The following is a 21,663-nucleotide window of genomic DNA, read 5'->3' as shown; positions in this document are numbered from 1 at the left end:
AACTTCTAATTGGAGTTTTGAAGAGAACGTATGAGTCCTTGCAAGCAGGTTATCATATTGGTCTGGAAATCTCTATAGGTTTGGAGTCAAAACAATTTTTTTTTCTTACTCAAAGAATAGACACTTTTTTAAGTCAAAAAACTTTCACTGTTAATTTGGGTAATTCCAGAATTATTTTCATGACATCATTTGCCCTGGGGAATGTCTTCAATTATGGATGTATTAGCAAAAAGCATTTTAGGCTTTAGAAAAAAAAATTAGAGTGAATATGTGAAAAGTGTTCACAAATCAAATAAACACACGAATTGAATAGCTTTCATCTTTTCAAATCCACCATTAAGTAAAGGAATTATTTACTTTACTCAATTTCATATTTCAAAAAATGTGGTGGAAATTATTTTCTATATAGACAAATGTAATGAGTATTCGGAAAGTGACACAGGCGTGAACACAGCCTGAAGGGGACTAGTGCGCCACAGCTAGCCAGGAGGGAGTCCGGGGAAAGGTCTACAGCTGCCGAAGAGGCAAGAGACTTTTTCTTGCCTCTGTTTCCTGGTGCTCGAGGAGAGGAGATTAACTGACATAGGCAGGTCCTCCTCCGTAGAACCTCCGATTTCCCACTGAGTATTCAAGTTGGTTAGCTGAGACCCAGGAAGGCAGCAGAGAGTATATGCAGTTAATGTGAAAGTATCTTGGAAACCCTCATTTCTCACTGTTCCCCATTACCTTGGCAAAATTAGAACTGATTTTTCCTATCAACACCCATGTACTTATCTCGCCAATTCTTTCTTTCTTTTCATATTCAAAGCAATCAGTCACATTCCATTTAACCGGATTTTATCTTTGTGAGACACAGGTCACAACGGAGTAAAGAAGTGGGGCTGCCTATGAGATTTCACACAGTCCTTCTTGAAGCATGCTTATTCACTTATCAAATATTCATCTAGCCTTGTGAGAGTGTTAAGAACATAAAAGTGAATGAGACATAATCCATATTTTCAAGAAGGCTTATTGTTTTGGAGGAGGGATATCTTTATAAATAGATTTTATACAAGGTATAAAAATAATTAACCTTTGTGTGGCGCTTCACAGATTACACCACATGCTAACATGCAGTATATAAATTAATTCTATGATAAAGAATTAACATTTTAAATCTCTATCTTCAATGTATGAAAAACTACATGCAAATTTTAGTTAAGGTACTTCTCCCAGGCTGCAAATAAAAAGAAGAAGAGAGAATTCACTTTGGGGTGAGGAGAAATGCCCTTTCCTCTAGTCCACTAGAATTATCAATCAACACCAAAGAATACAATAGTGAAAACAATGTAGTTTATGGCTTTTCTGTTCAGTTGCTATACCATGCCCCTTTTATGTGCACTCATATTTTTGTGGAAGAAAGTCTTTTTCCTTCTTATGATTCTCAGGCAGATCTTCTGCCTCCAGTGTTCTCTTACACGAGGCTTATAAACTCGCCCACCATCCTATTCTATTTGGAAGAAGACTAGACCTATATAAAGGTCTCTGGGTTTTCTGTTTTAATCTACATTCTACCTATATTCCAGAATCTGTTGATTTATTTTTTTATGTAGTAAAAGTGCCTGTCTATTAGTAGCTGAGGCAGAGTAAGTGCTTAATATTTATCACATGGATGAATTATCACTAGTAAATTCATGATATTAGCCACAAATTACTAAGTGCTCACTATGTATCAGGTACAGGACTAATGTTTCTCATAGACTGCCTCAACAAATCCTCAGACCAAACCTGAGACATGGATATTTTCACTATCATCATCCCCATTTTACAAATGAGAAAACTAACGCATAAAAGAATAAAGTAACTTACAGGTCATAAAGCTTGTGATTGAGATAGAATTAGGCAGACTGACTGCAAACACCATGCCCTTAATCACCATGCCATAACCTGCTTTTCTCATTTCAACAATTATAGACATTTTCCCTTCTTTAAGAACGTCTTAATTTGATTAGTCATGGAGATCCATGCTCGTTTTTCAAATGCATTACCCTTCTCAATTTTATTCTTAAACAAGAATGCTAACTCTTATTAGTGATTCAATAAATATCAAAAATACTGATCAGGAGGACCTTCAAGATGGCAGAAGAGTGAGACGCGGAAATCACCTTCCTCCCCACAGATACATCAGAAATACATCTACATGTGGAATAACTGCTACAGAACACCTACTGAACGCTGTCAGAAGACCTCAGACCTCCCCAAAGGCAAGACTCTCCCCGCGTACCTGGGTAGGGCAAAAGAAAAAAAAGAATAAACAGAGACAAAAGAATAGGGACGGGACCTGCACCAGTGGGAGGGAGCTGTGAAGGAGGAAAGGTTTCCATACACTAGGAAGCCCCTTCACGGGCGGAGACTGCGGGTGGCGGAGGGGGGAAACTTCGGCGCCTCGGAGGAGAGCACAGCAACAGGGGTGCGGTGGGGGGGGGAAAGCGGAGAGATTCCCGCACAGAGGGTCGGTGCCGACCGGCACTCACCAGCCCGAGAGGCTTGTCTGCTCACCCGCCGGGGCAGGTGGGGGCTGGGAGCTGAGGCTCGGGCTTCGGAGGTCGGATCCCAGGGAGAGGGCTGGGGCTGGCGGCGTGAACACAGCCTGAAGGGGGCTAGTGCGCCACGGCTAGCCGGGAGGGAGTCCGGGAAAAGGTCTACAGCTGCCGAAGAGGCAAGAGACTTTTTCTTGCCTCTTTGTTTTCTGCGAGGAGAGGAGATTAACAGCGCCGCTTAAAGGAGCTCCAGGGACGGGCGTGAGCCGCGGCTACCAGCGCTTTACCCAGAGACGGACATGAGACGCTAAGGCCGCTGCTGCCACCAGCAAGAAGGCTGTGTGCGAGCACAGGTCACTCTCCACACCTCCCCTCCAGGGAGCCTGTGCAGCCCGCCACTGCCAGGGTCCCGTGATACAGGGACAACTTACCAGAGAGAACACACGGAGGGCCTCAGGCTGTTGCAACATCATGCCGGCCTCTGCCGCCGCAGGCTCGCCCGGCATATGTTTACGTACCCCTCCCTCCCCTGGCCTGAGTGAGCCAAAGCCCCCAATCAGCGGCTCCTTTAACCCCGTCGTGTCTGCGTGAAGAACGGACGCCCTCAGACGACCTACACGCAGGGGCGGGGCCAAATCCAAAGCTGAATCCCGGGAGCTGTGCGAACAAAGAAGAGAAAGGGAAATTTCTCCCAGCAGCCTCAGGAGCAGCGGATTAAATCTCCAAAATCAACTTGATGTACCCTGCATCTGTGAAATACCTGAATAGACCATGAATCATCCCAAATTGAGGAGGTGTCCTTTGGGAGCAATGATATATGTATATTATATTATATATATATAATATATACTATAATTATATAATATAATTAATATATAATTAATAATATATAATATATATAATATATGATTAATATATTAATATATAATTATATAGTATATAATATATATAATTATATAATATATATTATATATACATATATATTTCTCTTTTTGTGAGTATGTATTTGTATGCTTGTGTGTGTGATTTTGTCTGTATACTTTGCTTTCACCAGTTGTCCTAGGGTTCTGTCTGTCCCCTTCTGTTTTTTTTTTGGTATAGTTTTCAGCACTTGTTATCATTGGTGGATTTGTTTTTTGGTTTGGTTGTTCTCTTCTGTCATTATTTTTTTTTAATTACTTAAAACAATTTTTTAATAATTATTTTCCTTTTTCTTTCTCCATCCTCCCTCCCTCCCTCCCTCCCTCCCTCTCTCTCTCTCTCTTTCTCTCTTTCTCTCTTTCTCTCTTTCTTTCTCCCTTTTATTCTGAGCCATGTGGATGACAGGCTCTTGGTGCTCCAGCCAGGCCTCAGGGCTGTGCCTCTGAGGTGGGAGAGCCAAGTTCAGGACATTGCTTCACCAGAGACCTCCCAGCTCCACTGAATATCAAATGACAAAAGTCTCCCAGAGATTTCCATCTCAACGCCAAGACCTAGCTCCACTCAATGACCAGCAAGCTATAGTGCTGGACACCCTATGCAAAAAAACTAGCAAGACAGGAACACAACCCCACCCATTAGCAGAGAGGCTGCCTAAAGTCATAAAAAGGTCAAAGACACCCCAAAACACACCACAAGACGTGGACCTGCCCACCAGAAAGAAAAGATCCAGCCTCATCCACCAGAACACAGGCACTAGTCCCCTCCACTAGGAAGCCTACAGAACCCACTGAACCAACCTTAGCCACTGAGGGCAGACACCAAAAACAACGGGAAATACGAACCTGCAGCCTGGGAAAGGAGACCCCAAACACAGTAGGTTAAGAAAAATGAGAAGACAAAGAAACAAAGCAGATGAAGGAACAAAGTAAAAACCCACCAGACGTAACAAATGAAGAGGAAATAGGCAGTCTACCTGAAAGAGAATTCAGAATAATGATAGTAAAGATGATCCAAAATTTTGGAAATAGAATGGAGAAAATAGAAGAAATGTTTAACAAGGACCTACAAGAACTAAAGAGCAAACAGTCATGAACAACACAATAAATGAAATTAAAAATTCTCTAGAAGGAATCAATAGCAGAATAACTGAGGCAGAAGAATGGGTACATGACGTGGAAGATAAAATGGTGTAAATATCTACTGTAGAGCAGAATAAAGAAGAAAGAATTACAAGAATTTAGGACAGTCCCAGAGACCTCTGGGACAATATTAAATGCACCAACATTCGAATTATAGGGATCCTAGAAGAAGAAGAGTAAAAGAAAAGGACTGAGAAAATATTTGAAGAGACTATAGTTGAAAACTTCCCTAACATGGGAAAGGAAATAGGTCCAGGAAGCTCAGAGAATCTCTTACAGGATAAAGCCAAGGAGAAACACGCCAAGACACATATTAATCAAACTTTCAAAGATGAAATACAAAGAAAAAATATTAAAAGCAGCATGGAAAAGCCACAAATAATATACAAGGGAATCCCAATAAAGTTAAGAGCTGATCTTTCAGCAGAAACTCTAAAAGCCAGAAGGGAGTGGAAGGACATGTTTAAAGTGATGAAAGGGCAAAACCTACAACCAAGATTACTCTACACAGCAAGGATCTCATTCAGATTCAATGGAGAAATTAAAACCTTTACAGAAAAGCAAAAGCTAAGAGAACTGAGCATCACCAAACCAGCTTTACAACAAATGCTAAAGGAAATTCTCTAGGCAGGAAACACAAGAGAAGGAAAAGACCTACAATAACAAATCCAAAACAATTAAGAAAATGGTAATAGGAACATACATATCGATAATTACCTTAAATGTAAATGGCTTAAATGCTCCAACCCAAAGACATAGACTGGCTGAATGGATACAAAAGCAAGACCTGTATATATGCTGTCTACAAGAGACCCACTTCAGACCTAGGGAAACATACAGACTGAAAGTGAGGGGTTGGAAAAAGACATTCCACGCAAATGGAAATCAAAAGAAAGCTGGTGTAGCAATTCTTGCATCAGACAAAATAGACTTTAAAATAAAGACCACTACAAGAGACAAAGAAAGACACTACATAATGATCAAGGGATAAATCCAAGAAGAAGATATAACAATTGTAAATATTTATGCAGCCAACATAAGAGCATCTCAATACATAAGGCAAACGCTAACAGCCATAAAAAGGGAAATCGAGAGTAATACAATAATAGTAAGGGACTTTAGCACCCCACTTTCACCAATGGACAGATCATCCAAAATGAAAATAAATAAGGAAACATAAGCTTTAATTGACATATTAGACAAGTTGCACTTAACTGATATTGATAGGACATTCCATCCAAAAACAAGAGAATACACTTTATTCTCAAGTGCTCATGGAACATTGTCCAGGATACATCGTATCTTGGGTCACAAATCAAGCCTTGGTAAATTTAAGATAACTGAAATCACATCAAGTATCTTTTCCAACCACAACAGAAATTACAGGAAAAGACTGTAAAAAATACAAAACACATGGAGGGTAAACAATACACTACTAAATAACCAAGAGATCACTGAAGAAATCAAAGAGGATATCAAAAAATACCTAGAAACAAATCAGAATGAAGACACAACGACCCAAAACCTATAGGATCAGGAAAAGCAGTACTAACGGAAGTTTATAGCATTACAATCCTACCTCAGGAAAGAAGAAAAATCTCAAATAAACAACCTAACTTTACACCTAAAGCAATTAGAGAAAGAAGAACCAAAAAACCCTAAACTTAGCAGAAGTAAAGAAATCATAAAGATCAGATCAGAAATAAATGAAAAAGAAATGAAGGAAACAATAGCAAAGATCAATAAAACTAAAAGCTGTTTCTTTGAGAAGATAAACAAAACTGATAAACCATTAGCCAGACTCATCAAGAAACATAGGCAGAAGACTCAAATCAACAGAATTAGAAATGAAAAAGGAGAAGTGAAATCTGACACTGCAGAAATACAAAGAATCATAAGAGATTACTACAAGCAAAGATATGCCAATAAAATGGACAACCTGGAAGAAATGGACAAATTCTTGGAAAAGCACAATCTTCCCAGACCGAACCAGGAAGAAATAGAAAATATGAACAGACCAATCACAAGCATTGAAATTGAAACTGTGATTAAAAATCTTCCAACAAACAAAAGCCCAGGACCAGTTGGCTTCACAGGTGAATGCTATCAAACATTTAGAGGGAACAAACACCTATCTTTCTCAAACTCTTCCAAAATATAGCAGAGTGAGGAACACTCCCAAACTGATTCTATGAGGCCACCATCACCCTGATACCAAAACCAGACAAGGATGTCACAAAAAAAGAAAACTACAGGCCAATATCACTGAAGAACATAGATGCAAAAATCCTAACAATATACTAGCAAACAGAATTCAAGAGCACATTAAAAGGATCATACACCATGATCAAGTGGGGTTTATCCCAGGAATGCAAGGATTCTTCAGTATACACAAATCAATCAATGTGATACACCATATTAACAAACTGGATGATAAAAACCATATGATAATCTCAATAGATGCAGAAAAAGCTTTTGACAAAATTCAACGCCCAGTTATGATAAAAACTCTCCAAAGTGGTTATAAAGGGAACCTACCTCAACATAATAAGGGCCATATATGACAAACCAACAGCCAACATCGTTCTCAATATTGAAAAACTGAAACCATTTCCTCTAAGATCAGGAACAAGACAAGGTTGCTCACTCTCACTGCTATTACTCAACATAATTTTGGAAGTTTTAGCCACAGAAATCAGGGAAGAAAAACAAAAGGAATCAAATCAGAAAAGAAGAAGTGAAACTGTCACTGTTTGCAGGTGACATGATACTACTCATAGAGAATCCTAAAGATGCCACCAGAAAACTACTAGAGCTAATCAATGAATTTGGTAAAGTAACAGAATACAAAATTAATGCACAGAAATCTCTTGCATTCCTATACACTAATGACGAAAAATCTGAAAGAAAAATTAAGGAAACACTCCCATTTACCATTGCAACAAAAATACCTAGGAATAAACTACCTAAAGAGACAAAAGACCTGTATGCAGAAAACTATAAGACACTGATGAAAGAAATTAAAGATGATGTAAACAGCTGGAGAGATATACCATGTTCTTGGATTGGAAGAATCAAAATTGTGAAAATGACTATAATACCGAAAGCAATCCACAGATTCAGTGCAATCCCTATCAAAGTCCCAATGGCAGATGAGACTTTGTGAAAATTGTGATCTTGATTTGAAAAAAATCAAATTGAATCTTTTGAGGTCTGTTGGTCATCCATATAAAGATATATACCTTTTTTAAAAGATTATCTGGAAGAAATAATACTTGCAAACTTTTATTGAACACTTAGTGCCTGTCAGGCCCTGTGTTCTTGGCTTTTTCTGGATTATCTAATTTTATGCTCAAACAGCCCCATGAATCATCATCATCCTCGTTTTACAGATGAACAGACTGAGGCTTAGGCACATCGAGTCATTCACTCAGGTCACAATTTGTTGGCTGTATAACTAGCATTTAGACCAGCAGTCTGACTTTACTGCCCCCACTCTCAGCCAGGGCACCATAACTTCTTGGGAAGTTTAGAACTCTGATTTCTTTGTCATAGGAATGGAAAGCAGATCTACTGTCCCTTTATCTTCCACAATGGAGAAGTTTGGTTTCCTTGAACTACTAGTGAAAGTCTCTCCCTATAAGTCTCCAAACCGCTAATTTGAAAAGAATTATTCTTTGTGTGGACAAAGAATCTATCTATCTATCTACAGATAGATAGCACCGCTTGTTTCTTCAGTAGTGGATTGTAGAAGAGCTTTGTTATTTTGGTTTAAGCTTCTGGAGTGATCCTATAGGGCAGGATATTAACACTTGTGATCTGAGTGTGAATAACACTTGGCTGTGAATAATTATTTTGTTCCCTGACCTCAGGATATTTTGGGGGTTTTGGCAGTTTAAAACATGACACACAACACTACTCAGCCCCAGGTGCACTGTTAACAATCAAACAGTTGAAAGCTAATTGGTCAAATCAACAATTTATTTGAAACTATGAGTTGACTGGAAAAGAGCAGCCTTTCCAATCAACAGTGTTAAGGCAGCAACTCTAGGGTTCACCACGAAGTAGATGATCAACTTTTTACACACCTGCCTTATGTCAGGTTGGGAGAAATTTAGGGCAAGTTCTGATTCTTTGGTAAACTCTACAGTCAGTTTGCAGAAATTTATAGCACCTTGTTTTAGAATTGTGCTTTTGATGACAAATTCATTTCAGTAGATTATGCTTTGTTTGGTAGGCAGTATTTTAATTTAAAATTTTTATCACTAGCCCTAAGTGAATTATTCAAAAGTGTCTGGGTCCAAAATGTTTTCTAATATTAATTGATGTGTTGATAATGCCTGTGTACCCTAGGATGGTTTTTATATTTTACTGCATTTTATGCAGTTTTACTTTAGCCTTTTACTTTTCAAAAAAATTTTTATTGGAGTATAGTTGATTTACAATGTTGTGCTAGTTTCAGGTGTACAGCAAAGTGAATCAGTTATACATATACGTATATCCACTCTTTTTAAGATTCTTTTCCCAGATAGGCCATTACAGAGTATTGAGTAGAGTTCCCTGTGCTATACAGTAGGTCCTTATTAGTTATCTATTTTATATATAGTAGTGTGTATATGTCAATCCCCATCTTCTGATTCATCCCTCCCCTAGCCTTTTACTTTTTAATTTTCTTTATTTATTATTTTTAAAAACAAGTAATGTCCTTTCTGGCTTATCTATGTTTTCATCATTTTTATTTGATTTTTTCTCTTACATCTTATATTTAAGTGGGTTCATGGTAGGTACAGAGGAATGACTTGATATTTCTGCAAAGTGTATTAACATAAATACATGAGAAACGTTTTATTTGCTAATAATTTGGGGGCATTACTTTATCACTGACCATCTTTGCAGAAATACATACTTACTCTTTAGGCTATTTATTTATTGTTTGCAAAGGTAGAGTGGGTATATTCTGCTAAAATTCTTCAAAATCAATGACTGGAGATCATTTGTAGTGAGTGTATCCTTCCTATTAATTTTTAAAGCTAAATTGTTTGTCTTTAGATCCTGAAACTATGTTCTTTACCACCATTAATGAGGTATAGTGATCATGAGTCAAACTAGCTGTAGACCCTAAAAGAAAGCTGTGGTTTTGTTACATAATGAAGATGATGGGGAGGAGGCTTGGGAAGTTACAAGGACAAAGATGATACTTAATATTTTAGTGAATAACTAAGTGTGAAGCCCTGCCCTAACAGCTTTACTTATCTCATTTCTCACAGCAGTCACACGATGATGCTTGACAGTTCTGCCTCCTATCTTACAGATGAGGAAACTGAAATCTAGTGAGACAACCCAAGATCATTCAGGTATGAAGTGGTAGGTGGAGTTCAAACCTGAATCAGTCTGCCTTTGCAGTTTAGACTGGGAACTGTGGCAAGACAGTGTCTCCCTGTTACAGAAAGAAATGCCCTCTTCTGGGATGTCCTGTCCTTCCCACACTCCTGAGTCCTGGGGTGATGTGCTCCCACCAATCCTCAGGGTTCAAAGCTCAGGGTTGCTTTTCTAAAAACTACCCTGGGATGACACATTTTAAAAACAGAAGTGCCCCTTTTCCTTCTCATACCCCTAGCATTATTGCCACTTTCTGTCTCTTCAAGTTCTGTGGGATGGACTTAGGCAAAAAGCCACTCCCGTAACCTCTTATTTTCTTTTTTTTAAATGTTATTTAAAAAATATTATGATACAACCTGATGTGAGAAGAGGAGACACAGTCACTTTGTTTGAGCCTCTTTAGAGAAAGTCCAAGTAGCAAATGAACTTGATACTATTTCACTTTGTAGGAGGAAATAACATGTTTCCACTACTCAGTGATGAATCTAATGATAAAATCTCGATTGAGCCAGCTCTATATTTTGTTAACATTTTTATTGCTACGTGCTCCCAATACAACAAACAGCATCAGTAGTGTACACTTTGATAAAAAGGAATTTTTAGCTTAGTAGAAAAGGAAGCTCAAAGATCAGAAGTGTAATGAATATATACATCTTTATGGGAGGTGTATGTGTGTGACCAGGTTTCTCTGTGTTCCCCTGTGGACCAGATGCATGCACACGCAAGCAAACTAGAGGAGAATTTCATGCTTGGGAAATTTTTAGGGGAAAAAATGACTTCTATTTGAGGTTCAGGGATTGTTTTACAATCTGGAATTCACCTAATTCATTTGACTTTCAAAAGTCTTGCACCAAGTAGCAGCGATTCTTTAGAGGTATAGAGTCAATAGGTGAAGCTGTTATTTTTACCATGGTTAAAAGGCAAACGTTCTTGCACATTCTGTGCTTTGAGAAGTTAACATATCTATATTTTAGTTTGCATAATGTATTTTTAGACAGTTCAGGAACTGACCTCCAAATCATTGTGCTGTCAACACTTATCTTTCTTTTTTCTTTTAAGTGTAATTCATGAAGTATTTATCTCCTTCACATACTTCTTTTTTGGTGTTTTTAATTCCCTATTTCATTAAACAGCTAGCTATCTGAGCCCATACTATTTTATGTTTCGTCAAAGGGGAAAAAGTTACCAACTTTGCATCAACTACTCTAAAAATGCAAAATTTGCATAACATCAATTTTGTTCAATTTTAGCTCTTTGATTTGGCTGCTGTAGTTTGCTTAAATTTCTCCTCTATGTACAGAACAAAGCATGCATCTCTAATTATGTCTCTCTAGTTTACCAAAATATGTCATTGATATTAGCGTAAATATTTAGTACATAAAAATACTATCAAGAAAAAAAATCAACTTTTAATAAATATCTTCAGTTCTGAATTCTATATACAAGTACTTTACATCTACTCCCTGGAGAGAGCATTTCTGGCTTCACTGTGAGTAAGGTGATCACTGACATAAATTACTAGCACATTATTGCAGTCAGATGCATGGTGGTTGTGAACATGTAGATATGAACCATGAGGAAAATAAATATTGCAACCATTGACAAATGCTTTCTTGAAGCTGCTTCCAGAGCCCTAAAGCCCTGCTATACTTGATTGTTATTTCTAGTTCAACGATGCTTTTCTCAGCTACTGACATACAAACAAATGATCTCAGTACATTTTTCCTTTGTTAATAATTACAGTACATTGAGTATACCTGTTTGTATATGTCAACAATGGGACAATTAAAAACAACACAGGAAAGCAGGACAATTCAATGGTGTCTATTGAGGCCCTGGTAAAAGGGTTTCCATTTTGTCCTGCACAGGCTCATTTACTGGTCTCTGTTCCCTGTGACTGCAAGTATACTAAGACACCAAACTTATTCTTTTTTATTTAAAGTATGGAAGGTAGTAGGTAAGTTGAAATCTCTATATCTGCAGCTTATCTGTTTTTTTTTCTTGTTCTGTAATTTAGGTGTCACATTGCTGATCAAACAAAACCACACAACAAAACCCTTTGTATTGTCAGTAGCGGTGTTTCTAACTTCTTTGTAATATTCTGCTTTGAAAATCAACTCATAGAACGTCAAATAAGGCAATACTCAATGACAGGCACCTAGAATATCCAGAAATGTAATATAGTAAACAATCATTTGAGAACACATCTCTTAAAATAATACTGATTTCTGCAATATACAGTATTTACACAACAGCTGCAAATTTGCTCATACAATATTTCTAATATAGATAAATAGGAATACAAGTCTAAGAATTCTTTGCTCCATTTTCAAAACCTTTTGTTAAAATGTAAACCATTGGCACCTCTTTTTTATTTTTACTGTAACTTTTTAAAAACAACAACAAAAAAATCAGCTGATATGCACAATTGATTCCAGTCCCTTTTCTGCTTTAGAAAATGACCAACACGCTTAGCAACTTACTTTCCTTCGGTTAATAATCTTTGGTGCTTTCTTCCAATGAATTCTGGTAAATGAGTCAATGCAGAACAAAAGGAGGATGAAAGCAACTAGAAAGTGAACCAGCACTTTTTGTTCTTCCACATACAGATAAAATGAGTTGATGATTTATGGAGATTTCCACTTTAAACAAGCTGTATGCACCACAGGGAGAGCGAGCTTGTCCAGATTTTCCACTGATGTCTAGCCTTTTGGCTTCACTTTCTCATCTTTCCAATGTGGATGATCTTAGCGGACGTCTCTTGTCAATAATCTTTTCATCTTTCTTTGAGGTTCTTGCCTGAGAAGAAGCACCTATGGAATCACTGGCTGCAAGGAAGGGGGCAGCAGCCATTTGTGGAGATGAACTGAGGTGGCCACTCTTGGTGGGTAGGGAGGCCAGTCTCAGAGTCTTATTTTCTGCTGGCTGAGCTCTCCTCTGGGGTAGGTTAGCACCACTGGATTTACTGTTTGGCCTGAAAGCAGCATGTGCATTTGGACCTCCTACAGAAGAGATCCTGCTCAAAGATTTCTTCTTCTCAGCAGGAGTCTCTAAATAGTAAGGAACCAAAGATGTAGGCATCATTAGAGATTCGGGGAGGTCACTGGAGTTAAAGATAGCATCATCATGAGTTTCAGCAGCTTCTGGAAGGTATGGTGGTGGCAGGGTGCTGCTGCGCTTGCTACATGACTCACAACATAACTTGTTATAACCTGGTATGGAGCAGTATCGCGCCAGCACCTCCATTTGACAGAATATGGATTTATCTCCCAAGCATGGCTCATCTGCAAAGATTAAAAGACAACAAAATGAGACATACATCCAAACATAAAAGGAGGACAACATGGATGGAGCTAGAGGGCATTAAGCTAAGTGAAATAAGTCAGACAGAGAAAGATAAATATTGTATGATTTCACTTATATGTGGAATCTAAAAAACAAAACAAAACAGAAAACAGAATCATAGATACAGAGAACAAATGGGCAATTGCTGAGGGAGGGGCAAAACAGGTGAAGGGGATTAAGAGGTATAAACCTCCAGTTATAAAATAAATAGGCCATAGGGATGTGACATACAGTGTAAGGAATATCGCCAGTCACGTGTTAATAACTTTCTATGGGGACAGACTCATTGTGGTGATCATTTCATAATGTATGCAAATACATTATGCATAGTGTATGCAAAATCACCAGGTAGTACATCTGAAATTAACATAATACTGTATTTCAACTATATTTCATTTTAAATATAAAAATAAATATAACTAAAAATGAATAAAAGGAGGGAAGAAACTTAAATCGTATATGAATATAAAAAATTTTAAGTAAAAGCTAACATTTATGGGAGTTGCCACATTAGACTTCACGTTAAAAATATGAATATTAGGATGAATTTACTAAAATAAGTATTCTCTATGTGCAAAGCACTTGAATTGACCAGCACTTTCACATCTCCATCAAGAGTTTTCAGATCAAGGGTAATTTTTTCTTCCTAGCAGAAATACATATCTGATTTTAGAATGAGAAAATAGAATTAGTTTTACCATATTTTTAAGATATAGAGGGCACTGGTTTTTAAAATTTTATGATAGTTCTTTCATTATAATAGAGTAGCCTCTATATTAAATTTAAATTTAAAATCAAAATAAATACTAAAGACCTGTTGGAACATATTAAATCTTAAAACTATATTACCAAAAGAAAAATCAAGATACTATTTTGATTTGGAGAACATTCTCCAGAGTGAAGGCAACAGTTTCATGTTTACCATTGAACGTTCTCAGGTTATTTGTTATTTGAAAGCACAAATCTGGGTAAAGGGTGCCAACTTGCTTATGAACAATTCATGGTTCTTTAATTTCATTGAACTGATAGTACTTTAAAGAGTACTAAAGTAACACTCACAAAACACTTGGTAGGTGTGTGTGTACAGACTATTTCTATTATTTTTTAATTTTATTGATCATAGGTTATAAGAATTAGATTTCAAAAAATCCAAACACTGAGCTCATGAAAATGTTAGTTTGTATTTCTTTTCAGCCATTCCAGAGCATATCCTATGCAGAGAGCCCATGCACACAGTCCAACACAGAATACTGATCCCATATCCAATTAATAAATGCAAAGAATTGTAAATTGTGGCATTTATATGATATAATCACTTAAAATTACAATGTAATATTAGGTGATTCTACATTGCTAAGTAAGGAACCTGCTATATAACTTGCCAAAGAAATTAAATCCCTTTTCTAAAGTTCGAGGGGAAAAAAAGAGGGTCAGTTGTCAGGGCCAAAACAGGCTAAACTTACCACCTTTGTTAGCGTTATAATGCCATGCCCACTTCCCAAGTTGTGGAATGACTTGTATTTCCCTCACATTTACACATCTATGATACAGTACGATGTGTTTGAATAGTTCATATTAGCTAAGATAATAATCTAATTAGGTTGTAAATGCCTGAGAATCACATTAATGGGTTTCACCTCAAGTATCAATCCCTTTACCTATCTGAATTATTTTTTCTATGGCTATAGCTTTCTATGCCTATAACATTTTCTTTTGGCTTAAGGAAAAGTATCAAGCAAATTCTTGCTGACAGTTGGGCATATCTGCAGAAATATATACTCTACCAGTTATTAAGATCAATAAAGCTTACTCGAAAAGTGTTTAACTTCCTGACAGTAATGCCTATGTAAGAGTAAAATACTATGGTGACGGGAAATGTTATAGCTTCTAAGTAGGTAAATTTGTTCTTTTGGCTTTTACTTGTGATTTGAAGTTTCAAATATACTTTCCAGAGAAAAATGATTAAATATGTAAGTCCTTTGTCTCCCCCTCATGGTCATACTTGTTCACGCCACCCCACCTTTCAAAGGAAAAAGTACAAAGAAATATTTTATAAGGTTTCTTTGGAAGAGTAGACAGGCAGTGGGAGGATACGAAGAGAGAGAGGGAGAGAGAGACAGGCACAGAGAATCAGAGGGGTAGGGACACGGGGACTGGGACAGAGAGAAGGCAGGGAAGGCAAGAGACACAGGGAGATGGAGAGACATGCAGAGTGGCAGAGACAGATGCAGAGTGGCAGAGACAGGGAGGTGGGCAGGGAGGGTGAGGAAGGACAGAGAAAAGTGGAGGAGAAAGAGAGACACTGACAGACACATGTGCCAGAAAAGGGGGAAGGAGGAGTGTCAGAGAGAAAAAGAGGGAAATAGAGAAGAAGGAGAGAGTCACGAAGAGATGAGGAGAGAGACAAGAGGAAAGGGAGAGAGCAGGAGAAAGAGAAAAAAGAGGTAGAGGTAGGGAGACTGGGGGGGGGGAGAGAAAGAGAGAATGAGAAGAAAGAGTGAGGTGGAAAAGCACGAGTGATATACACAGAAAGTGAGCAACATACAGACAGCAAGTGACAGCAAGTCAGAGACAGAGAGCGAAACCCACAGAGGAAAGGAGAGGAGAGAAAAGTGGAGATAGAAAATGAGACACAGGGCTTCCCTGGTGGCGCAGTGGTTCAAAGTCCGCCTGCTGATGCAGGGGACAGGGGTTCATGCCCCGGTCCGGGAAGATCCCACATACCGCGGAGCGGCTGGGCCCATGAGCCATGGCCGCTGAGCCTGCGCGTCCGGAGCCTGTGCTCCGCAACGGGAATGGCCACAACAGTGAGAGGCCCGCATACCGCAAAACAAACAAACAAACAAACAAAATGAGACACAAAGGACACAGACAGATGCAGAGAGAGGCAGAAAAGGAGGAAGAAGGAGACAGTGATAGAAACTGAAACCATCCAATATATACTATTTGTTTTACAATAGCAAATGAAATTATACAGATGTCCTCTGACTTATGATGGTTCTACTTACGATTTTTGGACTTTATGATGGTGTGAAAGCCATATGCATTCAGTAGTACTTTGAATTTGGATCTTTTCTGAGCTAGGGATACATGGAATGATACTCTTTTGTGATGCTGGGCAGCGCAGCAGCTGCAGCTCCCAGTCAGCCAGGCGACCACGAGGGCAAATGACTGACACACTTATAACCATTCTGTACCCAGACAACCATTATGTTTTTTACCTTCAGTATAGTATTCAATAAATTATATGAGGTATTCAACACTTTATTATCAAATAGGCCTTGTGTTAGATGATTTTACCCAACTATAGGCAAACGTAAGTGTTTGGAGCACGCTAGGCTATGGTGTTCAGTAGGTTAGATGTTTTAAATGCATTTTCGACTGACAGTATTTTCAACTTAGGATAAGTTTATCAGGATGTAACTCCATTGTAAATTGAGGAAGATCTGTACTTTAAAGAAAAGAGACTCCGCTTTTGCAATATGACAAGAGTAAGGCAAATTTTAGCATATGCACAAGGTATCTATTTTGAAAGCACGCTGTTCAAGTCTATGAAAATGGATGAGCAGGTATTGGAAGTGGCTTTGTGAATGACATTTATCATCCACATGCCTAAACTGAATGATTTTAGTAAAGTATTGCCAAACCTTCTGCATTATTATGCCTTTGACAATGATGTGAAGTCATAAAGAAAATCAAAGAGAGAAAACACGTAGCTTCTAGAAACACAAATTGACAGAAGCTACATATACATGACACGGCCCTCACCCCAGCATTACTGCCTACTGGGAACCACAGAGGCCGCAGCGGTTATGATAATTAAATGGAGGGGACGTTGCCGCAGACACCCATCTTAAAGAACTCTATTAAGCTAATATCTCAAGGGTGTTTTCCTTTAGTCATTTTTCAGTAAGCAAATGGAAATTCCAGAGCTTGCCCAGAAAGGAAGTTCTGCTTTTTGAGGCTCAAAAACCATGATCAGAACAGTGAAATCAATCAGTGTCACACCTACCATTACAGGGAGGCAGCTGACAGGCTCGGACAGACTCAGGCTTTTCACCATCGCAGTGGTCACCCGCCCTGCAGAGGACCTGCCTCACCTCTGTCCCTTCGCCGCAGGTTACTGAACACTACAGAAACAAAGGCTGTGATTATAGACGTTTATTCCCCCAGGACTGTCTTTCTTCCTTTCCCCATGTGCACACTCAGACACACACATGCACACACGAGCACACACGCATACACAGCTCTGGAGTTCTTTCTCTACGGCCCAGTGTTACAGTGACTTGGGAGACAGAGAATCCTAGCTTTACCCTGGGAGCATTGTTCTTTCTCTGAAAGCTTCATAGAATTGCTGTAGGACTAAATGAAGGCAAAGGAGACAATGTATATAAAACAGTTATGCCTGGCATATAGTAAGCATTTGATGCCAAACAAGTCATTGTTATAATGTAACTCCTTCCGTAGTTCCTAAAAGCAGTAGTGGAGCCCGTTTTCAGAGAGCCTGTCACAGATTGAGCTTCCCATTCTCTCTTATTTTTTAATTTCCTTACAAATGGTGAATTGACTGACATGCTATGTTGGTTAATTAAACCTCTTTGGAGCTACTATTACTCTTTTCCCACAAATTCATTTCTTTAAGGAATGGGCTAACTCCTCTAAAACTAAGCCCAGAAGCAGCCGTGCTATTGATCTAGGTAGGAGCTGTAGAGGAGGGATGCTTGTTCCAGGACTCTGAGGGGAACAAGACATGAGTTATCCTTAAGGTCCTGTGCAGGTCACTTTCATTTGCCTGTTCCTTCCCTCCTGGGCCTGCTCTCCACTCCCTCCTTTGTCCTCTGTCTACTTTTTGCTGCCCTTTCCTCCGAGCCACTCTACTATCGCCCCCTGATTCTTCATTTGGAGTTTTTAGATATATCAAAGAACTGTGGTTAATACGGGCAATGAGACACTGACTCAGCCAGTCACCAAGGAGATGTCATTTGGACAGGCACCGACTGGGCGCTGGGGAAGCAAAGCACCTGGTTTCTTGAGAAATGCATGGACTAGTGGCATGCACAGGCTCAAAGACAGGAGTTACAGTACACTGCTGTGATCAGCAAGCCACTGGAAGGCCTCTTTGCCTTTGGAATGTGGAGGAAGGACTGCCGGGAAGGGCAGCCCTGGAAGGTGGTATTTTGGACCATGGAGCTGAGCCTTGATGGATGAGGGGCATATGGTCACATAGGAGCAGGGGGAGGGGCAAGCCAGCCAAAAGGGAGGAGGCTCAGACCAGCATGGTCTTTGAAACAGTAAACAGTTTACTCAGACTGGGACAAACAGTTAGAATAAAGGAAGATGAACAAAGAAGAGTTATCATGGGATTTATTGTGGTTGTCATTTTGCAATGTATACAAATATCCAATCATTAAGTTGTACACCTGACTCTAAGGTACTCTAAGGTTACATCAACTACACTTCAACAAAAAGAAAAAAAAGAAGCGTTCGTGTGGTGTCAAATGGGGCAGGGCCCTGCATTCAAGGTCAGGGGTTTGGAATGTATCCAGGAGGAAAGGTGCAGTTCAGAAAAAATACCGGACAGAAGATCAGTCACTTTTCAGAGGCCTCTGTGTCACAAGACATCCAAACGTGGTTTGCCCCCATCAACTAATCTTTCATGCAAACACTGTTTTAAACTGTGAGTTTTTCCTAATACCTACAGATGCGTAATGCTTCCAAAATATGTGACAGTTTTGCAATTCACACAAAGCCTACCTGATACAGAAGCCAAATTAAAATATACTTCACGTCCTTACCCCTCCCCCCCCCACCGCCCCCCGCCAACGCACACAGAATTCGCACACCCACCTCGTTCCAGGGCCCCGTTTTCCACTGGGCCGGGCAGGGCACTCTGTTACAAGGCCGGCGGCTCTCTGGACGGCCCCCCACGCAGTACTTGCTGTGCACCGAACGGTTGGTGCCATCGTGGGACGGCTGGAGGCAGCGCACGGCGCGGAGCTGATAGCCGGAACTGCCGCAGGTTTTGGTGCAGTGCTCCCATTCTTCTGCCGCCCAGCTGAGGATGGGGGTTAAGACTGAACTTGGCAACCGGGTTGCGTGGTGTGCCCCTCCCTGCACCGCAAGCCTAGCTCTTTCTGCCCTCTGAATGATGTGCCCCCGCCCCACGGGGCAGGTTCAGAAAGACGGGCACATCAAACAAAAAGTCTGAAAACTTTCTAACAGTCATAGGCGGGGCACATCTATTTGTTATGCCCTAGTATTCTGTCTCCCAGTGACTCTGAAACAACCTTCTCTTTTCCAAAAGGATCATCCTCAGAGGGTTTCTGAAACTCATCTTAAAGTTGTCCCCTTAGGTTCAGGCATGATGGTAGTTTCCCAAAATAGCACCAACTCATAAAGAAGATGTGGCACATATATCCAATGGAATATTACTCAGCCATAAAAAATGAAATAATGCCATTTACAGCAGCACGAATGGACCTAGAGATTATCATACTAAGTGAAGGAAGTCAGACAAAGACAAGTATCATGATATCACTTATATGTGGAATCTAAAAATATGCTAAAAATGAACTTATTTACAAAACAGAAATAGATTCACACACATAGAAAACAAACTTATGGTTACCAAAGGGGAAAGGGGGTGGAGGAGTGATAAATTAAGAGTTTGGGATCAGCAGATACAAGCTGCTATATATAAAAGAGATAATCAACAAGAACCCCACTATATAGCACAGGGAACTCTGCTCAATATTTTGTAATAACCTATAAAGGAAAAGAATCTGAAAAAGAACATATATACATATATATATATATATATATATATAACTGAATCACTTTGCTGTCTACCTGAAACTAACACAACATTGTAAATCAATTATACTTCAATAAAAATAAAATAAAATAGAAACCAACTCATTATAATAAATAATTATAAAATTATAAAAACCAACTCATTAAAATAAATAAAACCAATTAATTCTCAGCCATATTGCCTCATGGTGTTAAATATCTGAAAGGAAATTAAAAAAGGCTCCATCTGATGCCGGCTATGACAAGGTGGTTTGGCTGCTGCTGCTTTTTCATTACCTCATGAGTTTACTCATGTTTGAATACTCTAAATGAGATTACAGTTCCATCTCTATGCTTGTTGCTGTGAAGGCTACCTGACATATCCATCACGTTTGGAAAATTCAGTTCTTCATATAGGCCCTTATTGGACCTGATGAAAAGGTAAAGGTTGTATGCATCTGGGCCTGAGCAGAAACTGCTTCCACGAATATACCTGATAGAAATATTTCCAAGGAATTTATTTTCAAAAAGATACCCTATGGGACATTCCCAAATTCTATGTCCAAATTCGATGTCAGTGCCCCAGCCCTCTCCAAATTAGCTATGGATACAATATGACAGACAGTTCGTCATTGCATATGTCCCAAAGGGTTGTCACCATTGAGTCCAACTAGGTAATCAATCTGTTAGTATGTAATGGAGGCATTCTATTTATCCTTTCCAAAGTTACTTTCCCTGTGCAATTTTTTTTTCTTTTTGTATGTATGGAGCACCAAAATATAAACAGGTTAAAACCTTGGCAGTCTTTGCTATTCAGAGTTTAAGACTGACATAGGTTTTCAACTGGCAGTAGAATGAATTGTGGCAACTAAGAAATTTTACTCAATTTTGAAGGCTTCCACTGTGACTCTCACTTAAAGATAGGTGTTAACATGAGAAGTATATACTTCATAGTCATAGATACTTTCTGTTACCTTATTCCCTCCTGAAATTCCCAGAATGACAATAAAAAAATACATAAAATGGCATACACTCGTAAAGTGTTCAGCATGATGGTTTGATTTACATATATTGTGAGATGACTACCACAACAGGTTTAGTTACATCCATCATCTCATATAGATGCAAAGAAAGAAAAGAAAAAACAATTCTCCTTGTGGTGAGAACTCTCAGGATCTACTGTCTCCATAACATTCCTATGTATCATACAGAAGTTTACTGCTGCATTCTATACACGTGTGAACAGCCAATGTTCACCAGACATAGAAAGTCTCTAACGCAAATGCTGAACGAAGGGAAAAAGAAATAGAAGAAGTAATGCACAAAAAAGCAAATAATCTTTAAGAGCCTAAGAAAGATAAACGAATATATTACATCTTTGAAATAAGAATCAAATGTCTGGAAAACAGAACATCTGATAAACAAAACAGCACTTGGATGTTAAAACTCTCTTGGATGTTAATGACATAATAGCAAAAATGGAAAAATTCAGCAGGAAGAACAGTAAATACCAGGAGAGAAAAGAAAAGAAAAGAATTAGATCTGTCTAGAAACCCTAACTACAAATT

The 21,663-nt window shown here is 38.9% G+C and overlaps 1 protein-coding gene across 1 annotated transcript in view; it reads right to left on the bottom strand.

Annotated features, from left to right (window-relative positions):
• Positions 1 to 11,623: 11,623 nt before the first annotated feature.
• ADAMTS3 (ADAM metallopeptidase with thrombospondin type 1 motif 3) overlaps positions 11,624 to 21,663 on the bottom strand; it is a 289,212-nt gene continuing 279,172 nt past the window's right edge. The window contains exons 20-22 of the mRNA XM_060147233.1: positions 19,151 to 19,358; positions 17,316 to 17,433; positions 11,624 to 13,242 (exon numbers count right to left, since the gene is read on the bottom strand). Coding sequence (XP_060003216.1) covers positions 12,683 to 13,242; positions 17,316 to 17,433; positions 19,151 to 19,358 — 886 coding nt within the window. The 3' untranslated portion in view covers positions 11,624 to 12,682. The remainder of the gene's footprint in view (positions 13,243 to 17,315; positions 17,434 to 19,150; positions 19,359 to 21,663) is intronic.

Source organism: Lagenorhynchus albirostris, chromosome 4 (assembly GCF_949774975.1).
Source record: "Lagenorhynchus albirostris chromosome 4, mLagAlb1.1, whole genome shotgun sequence".
In the NCBI taxonomy this organism is placed as follows: Eukaryota; Metazoa; Chordata; class Mammalia; order Artiodactyla; family Delphinidae; genus Lagenorhynchus; species Lagenorhynchus albirostris.
The sequence above is the reverse complement of the archived record's forward strand: the minus strand, read 5'-3'. Positions and strand labels throughout refer to the sequence as shown.